Genomic DNA, 25,895 nt, shown 5'->3' on the forward strand with positions numbered 1-25,895 from the left:
TGGCAGTGGAGCCACTTGGAGAGCACTGCTGGGGAATGGGAAGAAGGTGTTCTTGTAGGCCTGGGCAGGGGGGTTTTGGGGGCCAAGGGGACACCTTGCTGGGAGAAGCCCTTTCCAGGCACCATTGCCCACAGAGCCATGTTTAACCAGATTCCCCCCATGTTCTCCTTTCACCAGGGACTACTTTATCATCTGCCCTATAATCGACATGGCCAGTGCCTGGGCAAAGAGGGCACGAGGAAATGTCTTCATGTACCATGCTCCCGAAAGCTATGGCCGTGGCAGGTAAGATGCTGCAGGGACGCAGAGAAAGGAAGGTAAAACTGAAAGACAAGTCCCAGTTCAATGACATGGGACACACCACCTAACCTCTCTAAGCCTCAGTTTCCTCGTCTGAGAAATAGAAATAATTGTAGCAGCCACTTCATCTCACTGTCTTGTTGGTGGGGAAAGTTAAAACAAGTGATGTGAAAGGCTTTGCAAATGATGACGACACACTTTGGAATTGCAATGTTAGTTGTTAATTGATTAATTTGACTGGAAAGAGAAGGCTTTTTCATTTACTCTATATATTTATTCCTCTAGAAACTGAGCACTAGCTTAAGACAAATGGCTTTCCAAAATATAAAAAAGCTTTTTTTTTTTTTCAACCAAAGGAAAGTTGTATTCGGGCTTGATTTATATATCATTCTTACTTCCAGAATAGGTTCCAGCTCCCTTAGAATAAAACATCAGGTGCAATGAAGCCAAGCAATGAACTTAGAATTTAGCCTTGAGTTTCCCAGAAGCCAAGGAAAAGATTTTAAAAAGAAGAAGTAAAGAAAGATTTGGGTTTCATAACTCCAGTAGCTGAACAAAGGAAGCAGAGAGACTAAGTGACAGGGATGCACGTGATCTCGGCTTCGGAGTGAAAGAACAATGCAAAGAGGGTAGCTGGGGACTTGGATGACCGGCGCTTTGAAGGGAGGACTGTGGGGCTATCTGTTCTACTGCCCCATGAGCTTACAGTCCTGAGCCATTCATCCATGTGGGGAAACCCCAGAACCCTTCCCACTGAGGCAGTGACTTCGTGCATTAAACCACATCAGATCACACTGAGGTGCCTTTGGCAAGACAATCTACTCCTCTAGGGGGAGGAAAGTAGTGGTGTCCTTGTGCTCAGCCTCCCATAAGCATTCACAGGTAACAGATCATCAGGACCACATGTCTCCAAAAGATGCCAGACGATTATTGTTTTATTTTATATACGAATGGGAGCAAAGCCTGCCATCTGGGGTCAAGAACATTCATTGCTCACATCCATGGTCTATTTTTTTTTTTTTTTTGAGATGGAGTCTCACTCTGTCGCCCAGTCTGGAGTGCAGTGGTGCAATCTTGGCTCACTGCAAGCTCCGCCTCCCAGGTTCATGCCATTCTCTTGCCTCAGCCTCCTGAGTAGCTGGGACCACAGGTGCCCGCCACCACACCTGGCTAATTTTTGTGTGTGTGTGTTTTTAGTAGAGATGGGGTTTCACCGTGTTAGCTGGGATGGTCTCCATCTCCTGACCTCGTGATCCACCCGCGTAGGCCTCCCAAAGTGCCGGGATTACAGATGTGAGCCACCGTGCCCTGCCCCCTGGTCTGTTTTATGGGCAACAGGGAGCTGGGTGAAAGGACTGCAGCTTTAGAGGTGGGGGTCCAGCCATACCACCTACCTGCTGTGCCATCATAGGTAGTTTTCTTTGTCTCTCTGATCTTCAATATCCTTACCTACAAAATAAGGCTAATAATTTTTCCTCTTAGGGTTGGCATTAACAGTGTCTGGAATATAAGTTATCCAACCCATAACAGGGCTTTACCCTGTGTTACTTAGCAAGGCAAGGGAATTCTTATAAACACGCATCATTTATCTTTATAATTAGCAATGCCCCTAGAGTAGGCTGAATAATGGCCACCTGAAGATTGACTCCTTCCCATGTCCTTCTTTCACCAGGGACTACTTTATTACCTGCCCTGTAATGGACGTGGCCAGTGATTTGGCCACCTTCCTCCCATTCCCCAGTAATCCTTACTCTCCAAGTGGCCTCACTGCCACTAGAGGAAAGAAAGGACGTTCTCATTTCTCCTAAGCACTCATTAGTTACCTGCTTTCCCCAAACAGTCTCTTTTTTTTTTTTTTTTTTTTGATGGGGTCTCCCTCTGTTGCCCAGGCTGGAATGCAGTGGCGCAATCTCAGCTCACTGCAACCTCCACCTCCCAGATTCAAGCAATTCTCCCACCTCGGCCTCCCAGTAGCTGGGATTACAGGCACACACCATGACTCCCGGCTAATTTTTGTATTTTTAGTAGAGATGGTGTTTCACTGTGTTGGCCAGGCTGGTCTCGAATTCTTGACCTCAAGTAATTGACCCACCTCGACTTCTCAGAGTGCTGGGATTATAGGCATGAGCCACTGCACCTGGCCCAGACTCTTGCATTTTTAAAGCACTCCACAATAAAAGTTCAGAGCCCAATTCTGCAGAGTTGAAATGGTCACCTCGATTTTACAGAGGAAGTGTGTCTCAGTCTATTCGAGCTGCCATAGTAAAATACCTTAGCTGCAGAGTGGCCCCCAAAAGATCTCAGGAACCAATCCCTGGAACCTGGAATATTACCTTATAAGGAAACAGAACCTGGGCAGATGTGATTTAGTTAAGGATGTTGGCATGGGGAGATAATCCTGGATTACCCTGGGGGGGCCCTGAATGCAATCATAAGCATCCTTATAGGTGACAGCCAGAGGGAGAAGTGCTGTCTACAGAAGAGAGAGGCAATGTGACCACAGAGTCAGAGACTGGGGTGATGTGGCCACAGGGAAGGAATGCCAGTAGCAGCCAGAAACTGGGAGAGCACGGGGAGGGAGGGTGGCCCTGTTGTCACCTTGGTTTTGGCTCAGTCAAACTGGTGTTGGGCTTCTGGCCTTCAGAACTATGAGAGAAAAAAAGTTTTGATGGTTTTGAACCAGTAAGTTTATGGTGATTTGCTACAGCAGCTGCAGGAAACTCATGCAGTCCCCAAGGCGTTCTCGTTTCCCCGGAGCACCCATCATTCACCTGCTTTCTCCAAACAGATTCTTCTGTTTTTATAACACACCACAAAAAAAGTCCAGAATCCTTGTGAGCTCTGCAGAGTTGAAATGATTACCTCTGTTTTACAGGTATGAAGTGTGTCTTAGTCTATTCAGCCTGCCATAGTAAATATATCTTAGCCGGGATAATTTATAAACAGCATAAACTTACTGCTCACAGTTCTGGAGACTGGAAGTCCAAGATCAAGGCATGGGAAGATTTGGTGTCTAGTCGGGGGCTCGCTGTCTGCTTCACAGGTGGTGCCTTCTTTCTGCATTCTCTCATGGCAAAAGGAACAAACATGTTCCCTAAGGTCTCCTTTATGAGAGCGCTAACTCCATCCATAAGGCTCCACCCCCATGACCTAGTTACTCCCCAAAGGCCCTGTCTCTTAATACGAACACACTGGGGATTCCATTTCAGCCTATGAATTCTGGAGGGACGTAAATATTCAGAGCATAGCCGAGTCTGAGGTTCAAGGAGTTCAACACAATTCCCTCGAGGACAAGCAGCTGGTTAGTTAGAGAGCAGCAACCCACCCGCGGCTTCTCTGAGCCTCAGAACTCTTTCCACTCCAACACGCAGTCGCTTTGCTTAGAACTATAATTTCAGCCTGACCTACAGATTCAAGCAACTGCCTCCAGGTTGTAAGAAGAAAAATAAGTGGCAGGCCAGGATTCCAGGAAGGAGGCATTGAGGGAGAGAAGGAATGATGACGAGAGCCATGTGGTTTGGGTGGAGATGAAGGTCCCCTCCTAATCCAGTGGTCTATGGCCACCCATGGCGAGGGAGGCCCAGCATGGGAAATGGTTCCTAGAATCAGCCTTGGCAGGGACCTCCTCGCCGGGGCTCTCAAGAATCTACCCTCAATCCGACTCTTTTGTCTGATTCTCTGCCTTCCTCACATGTAACGCAGAGATTACAGTGAAAGGTGTAACTCTCCCACAGCAAGTTCATTAAAAGCCTTACAAATATGCACATACTGTTGGACCCCAGAATTTACAGTGGCAAAAAATAAGAAATGAGTCTTCTACATGAGGGTGAAAACAATAAAAGCAAAACAAAATGAAAGCATTCATATCATTGCTGTCTGAATCAATAGTGCTTGGATCCTACCCGGATCACTTTCATAGGCTGCTGTAACAAAGTGCCACCAAAACTGGGCAGCTTAGAGCAATAGAAATGTATTGTCTCAAGTTCTGGAAGCCACAAGGATGAATTCAAGGTGTCAACAGAAGCACCTCTGTAGGCACTAGGGAAGGATGCGTTCCGGCCTCTCTTTTAGCCCCTGGTGGCCTAAGGCAATTCTTGGCTCATATATGTCTGTGTTCTTCGTCTGGTATTTCTTCACATCGTCTTCCTTCGTGTATGTCAGCCTCTGGACCCAAGGTCCCCACCATCCATATTGGTTAGGGCCAACACTAATGACCTCAGTTTTACTTGATGACCTCTATAAAGATCCTATCTCTAAATAAGGTCCCATTCTGGGGTACTGGGGGTAAAGACCGCAACATATCTTTTTGAGGGAGACACAGTTCAATCCATAACATTGCCTTTCTCTAAAATAACTGAGTCTGCCAAGCAGGCTTTTGAGTGGCAATGGTCCAAAGTGGTCTATTTTGGACCTGGGATTGGGGTGGTCCTCAGAGGAGCAATCCTAACAGAGTAGAATCACAACCTCAGTCTCCCACAGGCAGTGTGGGTTTCTCTGTTACTGAGTAATGTCCTCGTGTCCCTAGAGACAGGGCTCCACTGCACTGACCCCGGGAACCTCCCATGAAACCAAGCCATGTTCATGCAGAGACCCTCATAACTGCCTCCCATGGCTCCATGGCTCTCCACACCTCAGAGCCCAGTGACCCTCCTGGCACAGATGAGGACTTAGCAGGTTCTCAGGAAATCATACTGAAGGATAGATGGTCAGGAATGAGTCCTTTCTACTTTAGTTTTTAGGCTCCATGGGGCTCAGTTTTGCCACCTGTGAAGTGGGAGTAGGGAGGCCGGAGAGGTCTAAAGCACTGATTCTTCACTGGGTTCTAGGGAGCCTGGATCCTGAGCCTCTGTGAGGAGGGGGCAGGTCTGAGCCTCCCAGCCCCTTTCTCCTTATGTCACAGACTGAGCTTTGAGTAACATTTCAAGGTTATTCAATTTAGAAAGTGTGAAAAACTACTGGATCCAGTCACCTAAAGGCATCGTTTAGTTCTCAGTTCTATCACTTTTGGAGGAAAGAGACACACAGATCCACTGAAACATTTTATAGCAGCAGTATTCCTATTCTTGTGGAGGCAGAATAATGCCCTGGTCAAAAGCAGAGATGCTGGCATCTACTATTTTGGTAAAAAACATATCCTTGAGTCTTATCAGCTCAGTGACCTAAGGCAAGTCATGTAACCTCTTTGGTGACTCAATTTCTTCATGTGGCAAATGGGTATAATAATAGGACCCATCTCAAAGGTTGTGACAATCGTTAATTTTACATAAAACAGAGACAGGCAAATAGTGCTAAGAATATTCTGTTCTTCTTGGCCATCAGAATGCATTCTTGACAACCCCCTGTGTAGATGTCTCCTCTCTCCATCACCATCACATATGGTGCCATCTATGTAGTAGATAATTGCATCAATGAATGACTCACAGAAACTAACTCATTTGATTTTTGGCAAGTTTATCTTATTGTCCCAAAAAGACATCTCTCTTTCTCTCTCTCTCTGCCCTGGCACTGTCACATCTCTCATTTTATTTCTGGCTCAAATCTACATACTTAAAATATACGTGTGTTACATTTTCAGCCATCTGTCTCATACCTCCATTTCTGTTAGCATATATTAGCTTTCCTGGCAACAGCTAGTGAAAAAAATACAATGAATTATTGCTTTCTTATAGACTATTGTAAACTGATCACAGAATAGTGTGATTTTCTTACTGTGCACCTGGATTATAGATGAGATTTTCATTCCTGAAATTGAGGGCAAACTTCTATGGGGAAAGAATAGGTATAACAGATGGAGGGGAGACAGGGAAATCAAAATCTCTAGTGTGAGGAGAAGGTTCCAGTTTCAGATTCAGATTCAAAGAATCAAAGAATATAGAAGATGAGACCGTCTAGCTCCTTTATTTTACTTGTAAAGAAACAAAAGCCCAGGGATGTGAGCAGATTATTTCCCTGTCCCTGAGCCAGTGAGTGGCAGTCTGGACCCATGTCCTGTTCCCTGCCCTCTCTCCAGCTTTCTTTCAATTGCTCCCACTTTATCCTAAATCTTATTGAGTGCCTACAATGGCTAAGTCCACATACCAGCTGTGTGGCCTTGGGCAAGTCACTTAACCTCTCTGAGCTTCCATGTAGCCTCACCTATATCTGGAGAGAGTAACAGGTCCTGTTCCATAGGGCTATGGGAGAATTTGGGGACACCGCCTGCATGGTGTTTAGCCCAGAGCTGACATCTGGATTGTGTGTCTGAATGTGTCTGCGTGTGAGTGTATGCACGTATGTGTGTCTGTGTGTACAATACCTGGCAGCTTTGATTTCCAAGGTTGCTGATGAGAGAAAAAACTCACCAGCTTTCTCCTGTTCATCTCTGCTCACTGGCGAAGCTTTGAACCAGTTTCTCCCATGGTCTGTCCCTGGAGCCCTCTGTTTGAGGGAGTGGGGTTGCCAGTGAGGCCTGTAATCCAGGGCTTCTCAACTTGGGCACTGTTGATATTTGAAGCCAGATAACCCTTTGTTGTGGGAGGCTGTGCTGTGCATTGAAGGATGTTTAGAAGCACCCCTGGCTTCTACCCACCTGATACCAGCAGCCCCAGTCCCTCTAAGCTGTGCCAACCACAAATGCCTCCAGACATTGTCAGATGTTCCCTGGGGACACAATCCTTGCTGGTCGAGAACTACTGCTGGAATCTATTAGAACTGAAGTTATTACTAACAGTACCTGAAAGGAAACAGCAGCCCCTTTCCCACACACTGCCCCCGAATCAATGCAGGATGGCCCTGGCCAAGATGCTGTCCCTGGCCCGATGGAACCCCCTCAAGCAGATGGAGTGTGCCAGAGAAACAGGGGTGGCTTCAGTGATTCTTTGTAACAAAGCTGACCTAGAGGCCGGCAGGCCTCCAGGTTCACATGCAGAGGGGCTCTGGCCTGCTGTCTCTCCCAGGTCTGAGGGCCTGGGCATTCTCTCTGATGCCTCCTGCGTTCTCTCTAATGCCTCCTGTCACTTGCCCAGGTACCTCTCAAGGTGCCACCTGCTTATTCTGCTGGGACCCTTCCCTCCCTGCCCATCTCTAGTATTTCCATCTCTTTGACTCACCGGGTGATGTCCTCCTCTCTAAACAGCCCCTTTCAAAGGACACGCTGGCCTTTAAAGGTCCAGGTATCATTCCCAGAAAGAGCCCCATCTGTGTCCTCTGCTGCTCATGAGCAATGGACTCAGACCCTGTGGCCAGGTTTGGGGACTGCACTCCCAGCCCTGGTCTGTGCTCTGGGCCCCAGCAAGTGTAGAAGAGAGCACCGGTTTGTTCTCTGCTGTTTCCTGTCTTTCGAGGGCTCTGCCACTTTCTGTGAGCCTCTTTAAGCGTTGGTTTCCTCATCTATGCAGTGGAGCTAGTAATAGAACTTATGCTTACTATGAAGTGTGTCAGGACTAAGGAAGACAAGGCACACAAACAGCCTCGCCTATGGGCCTAACTGCCTGGCAGAGAGTGAACACTGATTAGGTAAGCATTACTAATGCTGCTTCATGTATTATGCTGGAAGAATCCAAATTGAAATCAACAGGTCCTTGGAAGAAAGCAGCCACAACTGAAGTGGTTTCTGGTACCAGATATTGCATGAGGAGCTGTAGCCACTTCAGAGAGGATGTGGAAGCCTCTCATCTTAAGATGCCTGGGGGCTGGGCCAACTGTGGAGTTCATGGTTTCCATGGAAATTCATCATAAGGCTGAGTGTGTGCTATGGGACTTGAATTGTGTGCTGGGTCTTTCTTCTGAAGGCCTTGGCCTCCAGGGTGCTGGGATGTCATTCCTACATCCCGGTGGTGTGGAAGATGTTTCAATAAGACCACATTTGACTTTTCTTTGAACGGAAGAGTATGGCTCTTGGGATTAAACATCTACTCATGCTTCTTAGAGAATGTTAGACTGGTCTTTCATTTTGGCAGAGGCAACCCAATCTAGTGAAACAGCACATCTTTGAGAGTAAATCAACTAAAGTTCTAATCCCATATCTATCATTTATTAGCTGTTTGCATTTAAACAAATCCCTTTACCTCAATTTCCTCACCTATAAAATAGGTAGAGCTATATGTACTTCATAGTATGAATATTCAAGATCATGTACATTAAACATCTGGCTCATTGCAGATGTTCAATGTTAGGGAGCTAGGGTTATTTTCCTTTTAGGAAAACTAAGTCTCTGAGAGAGAAAAACAAAACATTCAAAATGACTAAAGAGGCAATAATGTTCCTCCTTGATAAGTTGTCCCAACCCTGGAAAACAAAGCTGTAAATTCTAGACTCAAGGCATTTTGTACACCACTACACTTGTATTCTAGACACTACTGTGCATTCCAGAGGCTTTTAACATTCCAGATTCAAAATATTATCTTTTTAGTTGACTGTCTTGGTGAGTTTGTTGGAATTCACAAACCAAAGAAAATGTGAAGTGGATAGATTATTGAACTGAATCCATCAGCCTGGCTAACATCCTGTGGGATTATTTCCCAGTGTAGATGAAAATAAATCATTTTCTGAAACCGATCACTCCAACTCCTTGACATAATAGGGTTTGCACTATATATCTTCTTCAACATTGATTTGACAGAGATTTACCTAACGCCGTCTATGCTGCAGATCCCCTTCCAGGTCCTAGAAATGAGAAAGCTGCAAGGCAGAGAAGAGCTGCCTCTTGGGACAAAGACTGCAGTTGCGGGTGGTGCTGATGGGTATCTAGGAATAGTGTGTAAAGAATAGACAATACACACATCAATATGCAGCATATGTTCAGACAACAACACTAGGAAGGAGATCCACTAGGGTGCCGTGGTCAGTAGTAAGAAAAGAACCTTGTGTAAAGGTGACATTTGAGCCGAGAACCGAGAAATGAGGTGGTGTGTGATCCTCACGTAGAAATGAGAAATCCCAAAAGAAAGATCATCAAAGGCCAAGGCCCTAAGGTGGGAAAGGGCTTGGCATATTTGAGGATAAAGAAGAAGACCAGGGAACTGGAGCATTACTAATGCTGCTTCGTGTATTATGCTGGAAGAATCCAAATTGGAGATCAAGAGGTCCTTGGAAAAAAGCAACCACAACTGAAGTGGTTTCTGGTACCAAACATTGCATGAGGAGCTATAGCCACTTCAGAGAGGATGTGGAAGCCTCTCATCTTAAGATGCCTGGGGGCCGGGCCAGCTGTGGAGTTCATAGTTTCCATGGAAATTCATCATGAGGCTGAGTGTGTGCTAGGACGCTTAAATTGTGGCACTTGAATTGGAGCCTGTTGAAGAAGAGGAGAGTGGTTGAAGGTGCAGAGGGAAAAAAAAATGGGTCTTGTAGTTCACATAGGAGTTTGTAAGCTGTGGCTAGCAGAGAGATAGTATTTTATCTGAGTGTGATGAGAAGGCATTGCAGATTTTTAAAAAAGCATATATAATGCACAATGGTCTTTTCATTCATATCCAGAATGGCTCACTGAAACATCAATTATCTTTTTAAAAAATAATAGAATGTACAGTATCAACCCTGTTATCTAATGTGATGGTCAGTTAGTCAGAAAAGTCGATTAAAAAGAGAACTCGTGAAAAATGCATAAGATAGGTGTGATGCCTTAAATATTTTATTTTAACTTTAAACACATAAATCTGCATCCCCTGGCCATTCTTTTGGTGCAGGATCAGAGGGTTAAGTTGGAAAATGCTGTTTGGAGTTCTGCCTTTGGACTTCTTGCAAAACCATAAACGTAGTGCATGATCTATTATTTCCAGTCTGGGATCCATGAAAGTGGAGTATCTGTATGGTATTCAGTAAATTCAATTAAATATAAAATCACAATGACAAATACAATGACTTAAACAGTTGGGTCTTGGTAAGCACACAACACAGTTAGTGAGAATGCATGTTTGGGGCCTGGAAAATTCATTCTTTTCTGGGCAACAGTTATCATACTTTATGGAGGGAATAAAATGTTCAGGTTAATCTAGCAAGTTAGTTGAAAGCTTTGACTCTACTGTGAAACAATATATCATACCGCTCTGCTGAGCTTTAGGAAGTTAGGGGGCTACTGCAAATATCTCCTTTGGGGCCTGGGGTGGGACTACACTATTTAGTGTGCCTTAGGGAGCTTATTTTTAAGGGATTGCGTAGCAAATTCTCTTGTAAAACACAAGCCATTTGTAAAGCAAAGAATTACTTCCTGATTAATTCACATGCAGAATCTGAACTTTTGCGTATTAGATTTGCCCAAAGAGAGGCACACTTATAAGCGTCTAGTCGTAAGTTACTTAACACTTCGTCAGCTTCTCAAAAAAAAAAAAAAAATTCCTGGGAAGCAAAGGGACTTTCATTCCTCCCTGTTCCCTAATTTCCTTTGGAGGAAGCTATCGAGAGATGCTGGCTGGGGATAAAAAAGGGAGTATATTTTATGGGGATGAGGTCAACAGACTTCCTGCAGGCAGACAGAACAGGAGGGACTGAAATCCCTGCAAGCACAGGCTCTCAAATCAGTCCATTCAGATGGGCAGTAATGCCCATCCGTGCTGTGCCATCTCCAGCACAAGCCTCTTCACACCCTTATCAGCAGAACGGCTTCTGCCATGCAAAACAGTGTCTTATTTCTGTCAAGGGAGATCCTTCCTCACACCCTCACCTCATCATAAGGGGAACCCAGGCTCAGCCCACCTCCCCAGCTGAATCCACTGCCAGGTGCATCTCTTTGGATGGATGTACCTCCATCATTCTGTTTCCTGATAAACCCAAACCTTCATGGACTGTGGCTCCTGATCCTGGAAGCTGAGCTCAAGTCAGGAACTTGCACCATGGATCATCTCTGAAATGAGGCTTTTGGCTCGCTAGGATGCAGGCTTAGCCTCCCTGCAGGTCCTCAGCAGCACCAGCAGGATTAATGATGAGCAGTATGGCAGACAGGTAAGCTTGGGGACGTTATGTGAAAAGGTTCTGTCTTTTCTGGACAGTTGCAGTGACCCTAGGATTTCTCAGTTCTAGTTTTTCTTCCCACACACCTCCAGTAATCCTTCCAAAAGAAATGCAACTTACAACTCATTTGCTGAGAAACCTCCAGGGTTCCCAGCCCCTTTAAAACATGACCATCAATTCTTCTGGTCTAGGCTGTCACAGCTTTCAAAGAATGAGAGCCCAGTGGACCTTAGCAAGCATGCAGTTTAGTGGTTTTCAGACTCTGGATTTTTCTGGACTAGCAAAAGTTCCAATTGCACTTCTCGGCAGGACCTGTGAGGCCAGCGCCTTGAGGACTGTTTTCTGCCACCTGCACCAGCCCCCACCTGCCCTGGCTCACCTTGTGCTCAGCCACACCCCTTGTCATTCCTTGCTCCATACAGAGCACAGATCCTGCTCCATGACGGCACAAGCGCTGAGTTGCTACCCACATGCCCTTCCTCACCTTGTCCATTCACTAACCCTACTCATCTGTCCAAGCACAAGTCCACCGCAGCTTCCTCTCTCTCACTTTCCATAAACTCTTCTGCATTTTCTTGCCTGGAATAAATGATATTTCATTTCTCTCTCTTCTTATGGTACTTGGTAAGTAATTCTGTCACTTGACAGATACCTACCTTTCTATTGTACAACATACAACATTTTATTTTTGAAAAGCAGTGGTTGGTCACACTTTCCTGTTAGAATGTGAGCTCCTCAACAGAATGTCCACCTTTTGAGCCTCAGCATCCATCCAGAGGACACTGCACAGTAAGCATTCGGCAACTGTGGGCCAAGTAGGGTCTTAGTCCCGACACCCCTTTTCTAATTTGCCACCGTCCTCACTGGACGGCATTCAAATCCTGAAACTGAAACACAAAAGCATGCACACACACACACACACACACACACACAGAGTCATCCGCCGAGCTCTGTGGCTGGTCAGTTCTTTCCACAGTCTGGTTAAATGTAACTTTATCAATTTCAGCCACCTTAACTCTTCTTTGGATGGCAGCTTACAGTTTTTAAAGGAAATTACACCCATTTGATCTATGAGCATCCAGTAATACCATGTGGGTGGCTGAATGGAGATGATTGACCCATTTTACTGATAGGAAAACCAAGGCTCAGAGATTCAGCAGTGAAAGTGGGACTTGAACAGAGCTTGCCCAGCTTGGGCAGATAGCTTTCCCAGGCCCAAAGTCTGCCTCTCGGAGGTGACAAGGAGAAGATTCAGATCTGGCCTGGGCATAGGATGAGCAGCTGTCAGATGAGGGGCAAGTTCCACTGCAATGTGATTACCAAAAACAGCAGAAGACAAGTGACAGCTAAATGCTTCCAGGCTGACCATGTACTGACACAGCTGCCACGGGTTTGGGCCTATGATTTATCAGTGATCAGACACAGCACAGAGCAAAGAAGCCACATCAGCACACATGAACTGCCTACCCCTAGGCTGCGAGCACCAGGGACACTCAGTTGAGTCTCTCCTTTTACCTTGTTAGACCCTGGCATGTTCTTCCGGGTCTTCCTCTGCTGCTGCTGCTGAATCCAAATCCCCTTTTCTTCCTCCAGAGGGTCCCAGAATCCCCAACCAGTGCCCAGATTCGCCGAGGACTTGGTCCTCGGATTCCAGATTCCCTCTTCAGAGGCTCCACTGTTTGTGCCTACTCCAGATGTCCCTTAAACTGCTCAAAATAACTCCTGCATCCTGATAAAGATCAGCTCTGCTAGGGAAAAACAAAGCAGAAATCCTCATACACAACAGGCTCTTAAATTAAACAGATGGGATGGGCTGGAATGCCAGACCTTCCCCCCAAAGCAGTGCTCTGTGGCCTTTCTAAGGTCGCAGACAGTAGTGGCCTGGAGCCGGCTCATGCAAGCTCATGAGAGCCAGTGGTACACATTGCTTCCCAGCGTCGTGCTCAATGACATCATTTTGAAATTGGCTAAGGTGGGAGTATTTACACTGTAAAAATTGGCGAATATCACACATAAGATTTCCTTTCCCCCAGAGAGTCGATTATTAAACGTTTTTCTTTTTTTGAAACAGAGTATCACTTTGTCACCCAGGCTGGAGTGCAGTGGTACGATCAATCAACTGTGGCTCACTGCAGCCTCGACCTCCTGGGCTCAAGTGATCCTCCTGCCTCAGACCCCCAAGCAGCTGGGACTATAGGCACACGGCACCACGTCCAGCTAATTTTTGTATTTTTTGTAAAGATGGGATGTTGTCATGTTGCCCAGGCTGGTCTTGAACTCCTGAGCTCAAGCAATCCACCTGCCTTGGCCTCCCAAAGTCCTGGGATTATAGCCATAAAGCCATCACGCCCAGCTGATTATTAAATATTTATCAGCACATGACTTTCTTGAGAATGTGATGGAGGATATGAAACATTTCTCAAGAAAGATGCACCCATACACTTCACGGCATTTTATGTGTAATTTTAGGGAACTTGTGGATCTCCAAAACTCTACAATGGGACCTCCCCAGGCTCCCACAAGTTAAAGACTCCCACTCTTAAGCTTTCAGATGTCTCTCTCAGTTAATCAAAAAGGAAATGAGTATATGAGCCAGAAACTGGGTCAGAGAGATTAAAAATATTTTATTGCTAAACCTCATTCAGGATAAGCATAATTGTGTCACCATTTTACAGAGGAGGACACTGAGACCCAGTGACATTAGACAGCTTGTCCCAGATTGCACACTAGTCAGTGACTGAGCTGGGGTTTCAACAGAGCACTCTGGCCTTGAAAGTTTATTTCTGTTCACTAGAACACTTGGAATGCAGCTTCCTCTGGAGGAAACAGTAGATCAGGCTATTGTGGTAGCAGTTATGCCCTGTCAAAATGTCCAAGTCCTAAACCCTGAAACCTGTGAATATGTTACCTTCCATGGCAAAGGAACTTTGCAGGTGTGATTAAGGTTCAAGACTTTGAGATGGGAGCTTATCCTGGTAGGCTCGATTTAATCACACGAGTACTCTAAGCAGAGGAGTGTTCCAAAGACATGCAGCATAAGAAGGACTCGGCCGCTCTGAGATGGAGAAGGGCGGTTCTGATGGACAGCCTCTAGTGACTGGGGATGGCCCTCAGTTTGTAGCCAGCAGGAAAACGGGGGCCTGGGTCCTCTACCTCAAGGAACTGAATCCTGCCACAAACCTGAATGGTCAAGAGAAGTATTCTCCCCAGAACTTTCAGAAGGAACGCAGCCCATGCACCCTTTGAATTTAGTCCACTAGGACCCATCCTGGATTTCTGAACTCCAGATGGTGTCAGATAGTAATTTGTGTTGTTTTAAGCCACTGAGTCTGTGGTAATTTCTTAAGGCAGCAATAGAGGACTAAATACAGCCAGTTTTCCAGAAGGGCCTCCTGAGCAACAGGCTGTTGAACCTTTCATTCCACAGTGAGGAGAAGGACTAAGCCCCAATGGGGAGAAAATCGGCCAGCCATCACTGGAGGAAGAAAGAGGAGGGGGGCCCCTGTTAACCCTGGGCCTCCTGGCTTCTCTGTGGCCACCGCAGAGGAAGTGTGGTGATTGAGAAACAAGACAGCTTCAGTAAGACCAGCAACGAGGCCATGAGAAAACCCACAGAAGACGCAAAGGGACAGCAGACCATGAAATCTGCAGACGGAGGCTTCAGTCCTGGCGTCACCACTAAACAGTTACGGGGCCTTGGCAAGAAAATGGCCTCTTTGAGCCCAAGCTTCCTCCACCGTTGAAAGGAGTAATAAAACCTATTCACAGGGTGGGTGAGATAATAAGGGTGAATGCCATTTGTAAACTACCAATTTTGGGTTTATGTGAGAGATTATTTCTATTGTCATTGTAATGACAACTTCTCTCTGCCTGGCATTTTTTGTTTTGTGATCCTTTTCCTAACAACTTCCATCGCGATTACTTTTAAATGGTCCTCAGTCCCCTCTGCACAGGTAGACTACACAGAGCAGGGGATTGGGGGTCTGGGAGACTCGGGTTTGAACCCTGGCTGTCCCGTGTCTCAGGCATGTCATTTTCTCTTTCTGAGCCTTCATCTATCACCTGGAAAGTATGTGGATGGTAACATTCACTTTTCCAGTAGTCCTTGAATGTTGAAGATCACAGCTGCCAAAGGTCTACCATGGTGCCTGGCACAGCCCAGGTGCTCTGGAATTGGTGGCTATAAGCAGACATTGGGTAGAGCTGGCTGCAAAACAGGCCACCTTGGCCACCGCAGAATCTGCGACTCTTTTCTGGGCTCCTCACAGTTATTGCTGACATTGCCCAAGGGACTTAGCTCTTTGGGTCCCAGGATCCTACAAATTTCAATGACACTCGCCACTTCCTGCTCCCCTCTCAAAAACAGGAAACCTTCTTCCTTCTCTAAGAAGGACCTAATATGTGAGAATAGTTGCAAAGAGATGCTGCGCTTGGTGACTTATTCTCTTCCTAATCATACTGTATATCCTCGTGGTTTCATACTCCTTCAATGACACCTTCCAGTGCAATGGCCCAATACTGACACACAATAACCTCATCATAATAATAGCAGCCATTTGTAAAAACACTTCTTTTAGACAGAGCTTCCACATGCAATAGCTTATTCTATCTGGTAGTTTATGTAGAGGAAACCGATACAGAGAAAAGTCAAAAGACACCTCCAAAGTTACACAAGCTGTAAGTTTCAGAGCTGAGTCTCAGCTGAGTGATGAGTTTATGTCTGTTTCTCTATGGCCTGCTGCCAGTCGCATGTATGCCTGGTGATCATTCTTATGGCCAGAGTAGGAATACTGGCTCTCCGTCCCTCAGGCCTCAGTGTTAGGGAAGGACCCCTGAACCTCTGCTGTCACCACAGTCCCCAGCCTGAGAAGGAGAGGGGCAATAAGAAGGTGCTGTCTTTGCTTGAAGTGTTCTGCTTCAAAGCCCTGAGCTAGAGGGGCCCTTTCCCCAGCCTCTTGGATAATCACAATAAATCTCTCTGAGTCTTAGCCAGAGTCAAACTGTCTATCCACAAATCATTGCACTTCATAGAATTTCACCTCTGCACAAACTGCCTTTATCTGGGAACCACTGCATTCTAGTCATTTCCCAGAACATCCGTCTGCTGGCTACCTCTGCCCATTGTACCAGCATGGATGAGAACTGCTGGGTCAGAGCTGGTGCCAGGAACTTAAAGATAGTTGATTGCGTCAGGAGGTGAACTGATGTGGTGAGAAAGAACTGGACCACATTTTACTTCCCTTTTAAATACATGCTCCATATACCATTTTATTTTGATCTTCACAGCAGCACTATGAGGTAGGGAGTTGATATGGTTTGGCTCTGTGTCCCCACTCAAATCTCATCTCGAACTGTAATCCCCACAGTTATAATTACAAGAACCCAGAGGGAGGTGATTGGATCATGAGAACAGTTTCCTCCATGATATTCTGGTGATAGTGAGTGAGTTCTCATGAGATCTGATGGTTTTGTAAATGGTGGTTTCCCCTGCTCTCTTCTCTCTCCTGCCACTTTGTGAAGAAGGTGCTTCTTCCCCCTCACCTTCTGCCATGATGGTAAGTTTCCTGAGGCCCCTCAGCCATGTGTTACTGGGAGTCAATTAAACCTCTTTCCATTATAAATTACCCAGTCTCAGATATTTCTTTATAGTAGTGTGAAAACAGACTGATACAGGAGTTATACACCCATTTCATAGATGAGGAAGTAGGGAATCAAGGAGGCCAAGAAATTTGCCAGACATCACTCAGCTTGAAGGTGGAAGAGCCGGGACCCAGGCATAGGAGCCCTGGGGCCCTGGTGCTTTTTGTTAGCATCGTGCATTCTGGAAACCTCAGCTTTGATCTGACTCTGCTATTCACTTACTGTGTGTCTCTGGGCAAGTCAGGAAACTGCTCGAGACCTTATTTTCCTGGTCTGTAAAATTAGAGGCTGGCTTTTTCTATAAGATGGGGCCGATGACAAGGTTAGAGGGCATGGTCTACACACAAGACCACCCTCCCTCTGATGCCAGCTGAAAATTCAGGGGTTCCCCAAACCACCCTTAGGCTGGATAATTCACTGGAAAAACTCAGAATTCGCAAAAAGCTGTGACACTCACCACAATGATTTATTACAGGGAAAGGACACAGATTAAAATTGGCCCATGGAAGAGAGGCACAGAGCCCAGGAGGGTTCCAGGTTTGAAGCTCCATTGTCCCCTCCCTGTGGAGTCAGGACGTATCACCCTCTGCACTGAGGCTCACCCCAGCATTGGTGTTCAGAGATTTATTGGAGTTCCATTACATAGGCATGATTGATTGATTGATCGATTGCCGTGTGATTCCTTTCAGTTTACAGGTTGCCTGATACCATGAGACCCAAAGCTCCCACGCTAAATCACGTGGTTGTTCCTTCTGGCATGGCCAGTCCCCACCCTCAGACTGTCAGGTAGGGCCATATCCACCCTAAGATCCAGTGTGGCCAGCCTCTTCCCTCCTCCTAACAGGTATGACTCACCTTCCAGAAGTTGAGGGCAAAGTCCAGACCTCTCTATAGGCAAAGCCCGATTCTTTACTATGCAGTGGTGAAATCCTTTCTGGCTTTTCCACTCTATCACTCTCCCTGGTTCCCAATGCTCACTCCAGGGCCCGTGTACCAGGCTGCTCAGCACCAGCTCCAGCCCGGGTCATTCACACCACTGGACTGGCTTCCAGGTCATTATTCCCAGCTGGCTGCTGCTTCCTAGATATTTAATCCAGTCTAGCATGTATTTATTGAACAACTGCTGTTTGCCAGGTACTGTGCTGGGGTGGGCTTCATGGATAAATGTCATCCTTGAAGAGTCATGAGTGTGAGTTGTATATGAACAAGGGCTAGTGCAGGGATTGGGCTCAAATACAAGCTACTTTCATTATTGCTTTTTCAGTGACTAGAAGAACATCAATATCCAGTGATACTGTAAGTATCATAGTTAGAATATGATCCAAAAATCATTGTGTTGGGATGTTTCTCACAGGCATTATTTCCAGAGACTTAAGTGTTCAGTGTTGGTCTCACTTTAACCAATAGACCTGCCGTGGATCTGCCCCCAGTGGGTCACTGGATTTAATTTAGGCCAAGTCTCCACTCAGCTGAGCACTAAACAGGATCCTTAAATATGATGTAAAGAAGGGAAAGTCTTGGTTTTGGAAGAAATATTAGTTTTTTGTTTGTTTGTGTTTTTGAGTAGTTTACTTTTTCTTGACCTTTTGCTGCTGCTTTTCCTCTGTTTTCTCAGCCTGGAGTTGCTGGCGGATGTTCAGTTTGCCTTTGGGCTTCCCTTCTACCCAGCCTACGAGGGGCAGTTTTCTCTGGAGGAGAAGAGCCTGTCGCTGAAAATCATGCAGTACTTTTCCCACTTCATCAGATCAGGGTAATTTGGGGCCACTTGTTCAGAATTCTGTCACTGTGTTTTTCCTCCCCCTCCCTTCAAGCAGAATGCAAAGGCCCAATTTGCATCGATGGACTCATCCTTTCCTCCCTAGACATTATAATCACCAGCCACCGGCCTCCCTGTCTCAGTCACCCTCTCCTGGCCAAACCTGCTTTTGCATACATTAATCTTCATGAAGAAAAGCTCTAATTATACCAGCTACATTTGATGACTCCAGATCAGGGTTTCTCAACCTTAGCACCATTGACATTGGGGGCTGGATAAATCTTGGCTGTGTCCTCTGCATTGTAGGATGTTTAACAGCATCCTTGGCCTCTAGATGCCCACGAGATACCAGTGGTGCCCACCTAGGCCCAGTTTTGAGAACCAGGCATGTCGAATGTCCCCTGGAGGGCAAACCACTTGGAGGAGAGCCACTGTCTCTCCACAGAGGGGAATACCAGTTCCTTGGGTTTTCAGCTTAAGTTGAAATGCTCAGGACCCTCCTTTATTCACCTTGAGGCTCTTCCTCTTCCTCGTCTGCCTCTACTCCAGTCTGATGGAGTATACTCGCTGTCCCCATCTGCAGAATTGGTTCCTGCTCTTTCCTCTTCATGGTAGTTTACCTGTTTCCTTTTATCTTTTTAACTGATGTGAATTGATTACCTAGAACTGTGCTAGATTCCCCAGAAAGATAAAAAGGTGCAAAAGTCATGACCCAGCTACCAGCTACTGATAGTCTGAAAACATAAAAATGAACCATGATTCAAAGCAGGAGAAAATAAAGCTTTATGCAGTTTGTTGTGGGAGTTGAGCAGAGAAACATATTTCTTCTAATTAGGGTTTTAGAAAATATTTCACTGAGGAAGTCACATTTAAGCTGGCCTTGGGGGATAAATAGAATATTTAAGCAAAGGAGAAGAAGACACTTCCAGGAAAGGAGATCTGGGCAAATGCAGCAGGGCTGAGAGGACACACCTTATTTGGGAAACATCAGGTGGTTGCAGGGCTGGTGTTTGGGCTACATGGCAGTGCATGCCGGAAGATGGGCCTGGGTAGCAAGTTTGGGCAGCTGGCCTGCAGATTCACCCTCCTGCCCATGCCTTGGACAAACAAGGACATTCCAAAGGCTAGCTATGATGTCTAGATCTGAGGACTTTGAGAAAGAGAAGAGCACAGTGATCTCCTCAACATTCACAAAGACAGAAGGGCAGCGCTAGGTCCTGGATAACGCTACCAGGTCATGACCTCAACACCTTTCCTCTACCAGAAATGGCCTAGCTTTGCAGTGCCGTAGTCAAGATCACAACTCCAGAAGCCAGATCTGGAGGCTTCACATGCAGCCTTGACACCTACAGATACATGAATTGTCCTTCAGATACCAAGTGCAAGTGGGAAGTAATTCAGGTGATGAAAGGAAAGACGAGTTTCCCTCATGGATATTTCTTTCTTTTCATTTTCCTAGAAATCCCAACTACCCTTATGAGTTCTCACGGAAAGTACCCACATTTGCAACCCCCTGGCCTGACTTTGTACCCTATGCTGGCGGAGAGAACTACAAGGAGTTCAGTGCACTGCTCCCCAATCGACAGGGCCTGAAGAAAGCTGATTGCTCCTTCTGGTCCAAGTACATCTCATCTCTGAAGGCATCTGCAGGTAGCAAAGCCCTGGGACACATAGAGGGGGCTGGGTGTTGATCTCAGCATCTGCTGTGCTTGCTGCATGAGACCTGTGCTGCGTGCATTGGAGCCAAGGGGTCACCAGTGCCAGTGGCACAGCCCCTTCCCATGAGTTATTCATGGTCTGGGGAGCTTCACGTTGCCAAGGGCCTCCTGTTCTGATGTAGCCCTGGAAGGAGAAGCAAGAGAGGCACAAGAAGAGGGCAGTGGGGTGACTAGGAGAGAAGGTCTGTTGAGGGTAGAGTGGTGAACCAACATCAAGGCTTCCAGCCTAGAACATTGGTATGGGAAGAGAAGGGAGTGTCTTGAACCTCATCCTCACATCCCTTGAAGGCCTAGATAGAAAATCTTGGGGAGGTAACTCTAGCCAGGGGAAAAGTGGACATTTCTACCTCTTCCTGTTGCAGAGATGTTAAGGAGAGAAAATAAATCATAACGAAGACACTGGGAATAGAGAGTAAACACAATGCCCTTGGGAAGCTTTGGAATAGCGGGTATGAGTGACACAACCCAGGGGATGGCCCTTGGCGTTCCTGGGGCCATGATGGAAACCTGTGACTGAGTGAGTGGGAGCCCAGAGGAGGGAGGACTCACTCCTCCCTGGAGGCTCTGGGAAGGGTCCCCAGGAGAGGTGATGCTTGGGCTGTCATTTTTAGAATGACAGGAGTTTTTCAGGTACAGAGAAATGGGAGTAGGCCGTTAAACAGGGAAGGGATCTTGTCCAGCATATAGTTTAGATTTTCAACTCTGCTCCAAGGCCAAATGTCTGTCTGCTGACAATGAACCCAAGTACCATCATACCCTTAGCATGTCCCTATAGCCAGGAGATGAATCTGGCACCTCAGCCAGTGGAAAGGTCCCTCTAAAGGGCATTAGCAAGAAATGCCCACTGGAGGCTGGGGTCTCTTTGGACCAAAAGGAAGGGACCAGAGAAGAGAAGTCCTAATCTGGCTTGGACCAACCTTCCTTGCCCCTCTGTTTCAGATGGAGCCAAGGGTGGGCAATCGGCAGAAAGTGAAGAAGAAGAGTTGACGGCTGGATCTGGGCTGACAGAAGATCTCCTAAGCCTCCAGGAACCAGGCTCTAAGAGCTACAGCAAGTGACCAGCCCCTGAGCTCCCCAAAAACTCCACCCAAGGCTGCCCACTATGGTCATCTTTTTCTCTAAAATAGCCACTTACCTTCAATAAAGTATCTACATGCAATGAAGCATTGTTGACTCTAATTTGTGAATCCAAGGCAATTCATGGGTAACACCAACTATATCTTTCTAAGGTTTCAATCCCAGGCTGCTGTTTCCATTCAACAAATGTTTATGAGCATCTGTTATGCACCAGGCCCTGTGCTGGGTGCTGGGGAAACAAGGACTTTGCTCCTCTAAAAGGAGAGAATGCTGGGCAAACAGTGACACAAAAAATGGGGATCCATCAAGAGCAGGCCCCAGGTGGCATAGTCCTAACTGAGTGGTAGAAAAGACTCACTCATAAGGGTTCTAGAGTGGAGGTAGAAGACCAACTGGAATGGGTGCAATGATCCAGCGAGAAGCAATGCACTCTGAAGCAAGACAGTGAGGATGGACATGGGGCAAGAAACAAAGCCACAGGTCCTGGAGGAAGTAGAATTGATGGAACTTGATTAAATGTGAGGGGGGTTGATGCAATGAGATAGAATTGCCCCAATTTGAGCAATGTTCACCCTCCTAAAGGACACATTTTTAAGGCAAATATTCTGGTTAAAATGTCCTGTCTCTCCACCCCTTTCACACACACGTGGACACACACTTCACCCAAAGTAAAAGCAAATGAACCTGGTTAACAGTCTTGTTCATTTAGATGGCATGCCATAAAATGCATTCGCACCCATCATGTTATTTGAGTTCAGAGCAAATGAATGATAATTTTTAGGCTGAGGTTATTGTCCTATCTTGCAAATGTGGAAGGTGAGGCTCAGAAAGACTTACACTGTACCTAAATTCACATTGTGAAGAGGAGGATAGTCAGAGTCCAACTTAGGTCTTCCCATTTCTCTGTTTTCATGCACTGTATGGACTATAAAATATAGGCCTAGGGCCACGTTGTGTGTCCTACAAAACCTACTGATAGCACTGAAAGCCCTGAGTAGCCTCCAACCTACATTATAGGCTCTGTTAGGATGGTTCAGTGAAAGCACCTAAATACTGAACTAAAAGGCCTTAACCAAAGAAAACTCGATAGGTAGATGGTCCCAGGGTTTGTCAGTGTCTCAGTGATGCCATTAAGGACCCAGACTCTTTCCAACCATCCTCTTTGCCATCTTCAGTGTATGAATGGTGTTTCAATTCGCTGACATATTATGGTTGCCACAGCTCCAGACATCACACACAACCCCCAAACAGCATCTCATGCTGGAGGCAAATGGGGAAGGAGGTAAAGGGCTTTCCCCTCCAATGCTTCTTTCTTTTTTCAAAGGAAACATTTTTTCCCAGAGGTTCTCAGCAGAATTCCCCTTACATCTTTTTGGCTAGAACTAAGTCATGTGCTCCTTTTTTTTTTTTTTTTTTTGGACAGAGTTTCATTCTTGTCGCCCAGCCTGGAGTGCAATGGCACGATCTTGGCTCACTACAACCTCTGCCTCCCGGGTTCAAGGATTCTCCAGCTTCAAGGAATCCCAAGAGCTGGGATTACAAGCATGTACGACTATGCCTGGTTAAGCTTTTTTTTTTTTTTTTTGTATTTTTAGTAGAGATGAAGTTTTACCATGTGGGTCAGGCTGGTCTCAAAGTCCTGCCCTCAAGTGATCTGCCTGCCTCAAAGTGCTGAGATTACAGGTGTGAGCCACCACGCCCGGCCATGAGCTCCCTTTTAAACCATCACTGTCAATGAAGGATGAAAGGGCCTTCTGTGATCCAGTTATACCAGGCATGACTTATCCTCCAGATTAGGACATATTGCTGCCCAACAAAGGTAGGGTGCAGTTAGCAGCAATGAATGAGGAGACAGGTATTGGGGAGACAATTCATGCCCCCAAGACTGTGAGAGTTGGGACCATTTCCCCATCCTTGGGGCTCTCCTGGCATGGCCCAGGGTTGGAGTTGGCCTCAAGCACCTTTTTCCTCCTTTAGTGCAATGTGGGTTGAAAATCATGTGCTGTATTTGGAGGTATTCTCAAGTACCCAGAATCAGGGGTGAAGGACCTGGTGCTTCCTTGGTACCCTTAATCCAGGGTAAGGCTCCAGGATCTGGGGGCTCAGACAGGGGCAGGAGACATGGCTCCAGGAGGCAGTGCTCCGCGTTCTCACTGTGTTTGGGTCTCCTGCGGTATCCAGACTGGGGGATGGATAAGACTTCTATTAGTTGTCTGTGGCTACTGTCAAAATTTTCACAAACTGAGTGGCTTGAAATGACAGAAATGTATTCTTTCATAGTTCTGGACACCAGAGGCCCTGGATTGAGGTGTTACTGGGGCCATTTCCCCTCCAAGACTCTGAAGGAGGATCCAGCCCAGGCCTCTCTCCCACCTTCCAGTGGCTGCTGGTGGCCAGTGGTGTTTCTTGGCTCATGACTGCCTTCTGATCCCTTCCTCTGTCCTCACTGGCCTTCTTCTCTGTGCATCAAACGTCCCTCTCTTTTATCTAAAAGGACACCAGTCATTGGATTTGGGCCACCCTAAATCCAAAATGATCTTATCCCAAGATCCCTAATTTAATTACACGTGCAAAGACCCTAATTCTAAATAAGCTCACATCCACAGGCACTGAGGGTCAGGACACGGATGTGTCTTTTGGAGGGGTCACAATTTAACCCACTATGGGACCTAGGGTTTGGGGACTGGACAGCATGTGCAGGAGGGGTGGGGGCTGGACTGATGCAGTGCTATGGGAAAGCCCTCAAATCAGACTCTCTAAGAGCAGGAAGAGGAAGGGGCCTCTGTGGGCTTTGGAATGAGGCTTCAGGTATCTAGAAGGTCCTTCTGGCATAACCTTCTCTATAGTCTGGCCCTAATAATGACAGAAATAAAATAACAGCAATGTCATTGATCAAGGTCTCATGCCCTATATGAGGTTCTGTCCTCTGAACACTCTCATTTTTCTTTCCCAAAGGAAAGCTTGTTCTTGTGTTGCCATCGGGAGTTCAGTGCTTGATGTTCTACCCCTGAAGCTCTGTTCTTTTGGTTTTAACCACAGTCTGTTTTTAGTTAAAGTGAAAATTCCCTCCAGCAAAAGGGTAGGAGGTTTCTCCTCCACCAGCTCCTTAGTGGGACTTTGAAGTGAGATAGGCTGGGCTGTAGTACCATGTTTGTCCAGGTGTTTGGATGAATTTGAGTAATTCCTTGGCCCAGTGGTTTCCATCCTCGACCGTTCATTAGAATCACCTGGGAACTTTCACAAACTCCCAACGCCTAGACCATATCCCAGACCAATTAGATCAGAATCCCTGGAGGATGGGGCCAGGCATTAGGGGATTGCAATGCATAGTCAAGAGTGGACACCACTCCTAATCTCCCTGATCTGCAGTTTCCTCATCTGCAGAACAGATTCAATTACATTTACTGAGTAAGCAATGCTTAGCAACGTGCAAGCTGGAAGCAATGTTATTTCTTTCCCATCCTTCTCCATTTGTGGTAGACGGGATAATAACTAAGACGAGATGGCAAGAGGAAATTAAAGTTGCAGATGGAGTTAAGGTTGCTAATCAACTGACTTTAAAATATCTGGAATTACACAGATGGGGCTGATGTAATCACAGGGTCCTTAAAAGTAGAAGAGGGAGGCAGAAAAGAGGACCAGAGAGACGGCAGCATGAGAAGAATTTGGCCTGACGTTGCTGGCTTTGGAATAGAGAAAGGAGACCATGAAGCTAGGAATATAGGTGTCCTCTAGAAGGTGGAAAAGAAGAGGAAAACGATTCACCCTTAGAGTCTCCAGAAGGGATTGTACCCTGTGAACGCCTTGATTTTCACCCATTTGAGATTCATGTTGAATTTGTGACCAACAGAAAGGTAAGACAGTATATTTGTGTTGTTTTAAGCCCATAAATTTGTGAAAATTTATTGTAGCAGCCATAGAAAACTAGTATATCATTATACTTGCACAAACATATATTTTATCCTGCCCTTGGACCAAACCTCATACACCTAGCTCATGATTTTTCTGATAATAAAAAGTCTACTCTAGTATAATACAAACACCCCCCAAATTCACCAGCATTGGCCCTGAAAACAAATTGTTCACATTCCTCCACATTAGAGTTTAGTGATGGGCTAATGTTGGTGAACTAGTTTTTGACCGCCCCTTTGCAAGCCCTGCACGTATGGTCTAGCACCACCGGATGACACCTGCTATATTGTTCTCAGTCTTTGAAAACACCCCATTTTAACATCCTGTTATAATAATAATAATGCCTACTTTGCAGATTCACCCTGGTGATTAAGGGTGTGAATGTATGTGAAAAGAAAACAGCAAAGCGCTATTCACAAAGCTCTTGAAGTTAACCATGGATTTGAGGCACTTGCTATGTGCCAATGCATGAGAAAGGTAAAGTTGGGAAATAGGAGGGACCTAGAGGCCAAGCGATCACAGTCCTGCCCTGGAACAACCTTCAGAAACCTGTGGTGGAAGAGACG

The 25,895-nt window shown here is 46.2% G+C and overlaps 1 protein-coding gene across 3 annotated transcripts in view; it reads left to right on the top strand.

The window, feature by feature from the left end:
- The window catches only part of TG (thyroglobulin), a 273,445-nt gene extending 251,942 nt beyond the window's left edge, over positions 1-21,503 (top strand). Inside the window, exons 46-49 of one of the 3 annotated variants that reach the window (XM_031669772.1) lie at positions 178-285; positions 18,482-18,616; positions 20,082-20,272; positions 21,280-21,503. In XM_031669772.1, the coding sequence (XP_031525632.1) occupies positions 178-285; positions 18,482-18,616; positions 20,082-20,272; positions 21,280-21,398 (553 nt within the window). In that variant the 3' untranslated portion in view covers positions 21,399-21,503. The remainder of the gene's footprint in view (positions 1-177; positions 286-18,481; positions 18,617-20,081; positions 20,273-21,279) is intronic. The other 2 variants (XM_031669773.1, XM_031669774.1) reach the window with 2 other exon arrangements.
- Positions 21,504-25,895: the final 4,392 nt, after the last annotated feature.

This window comes from Papio anubis, chromosome 8 (assembly GCF_008728515.1).
Source record: "Papio anubis isolate 15944 chromosome 8, Panubis1.0, whole genome shotgun sequence".
NCBI classification, from domain to species: Eukaryota; Metazoa; Chordata; class Mammalia; order Primates; family Cercopithecidae; genus Papio; species Papio anubis.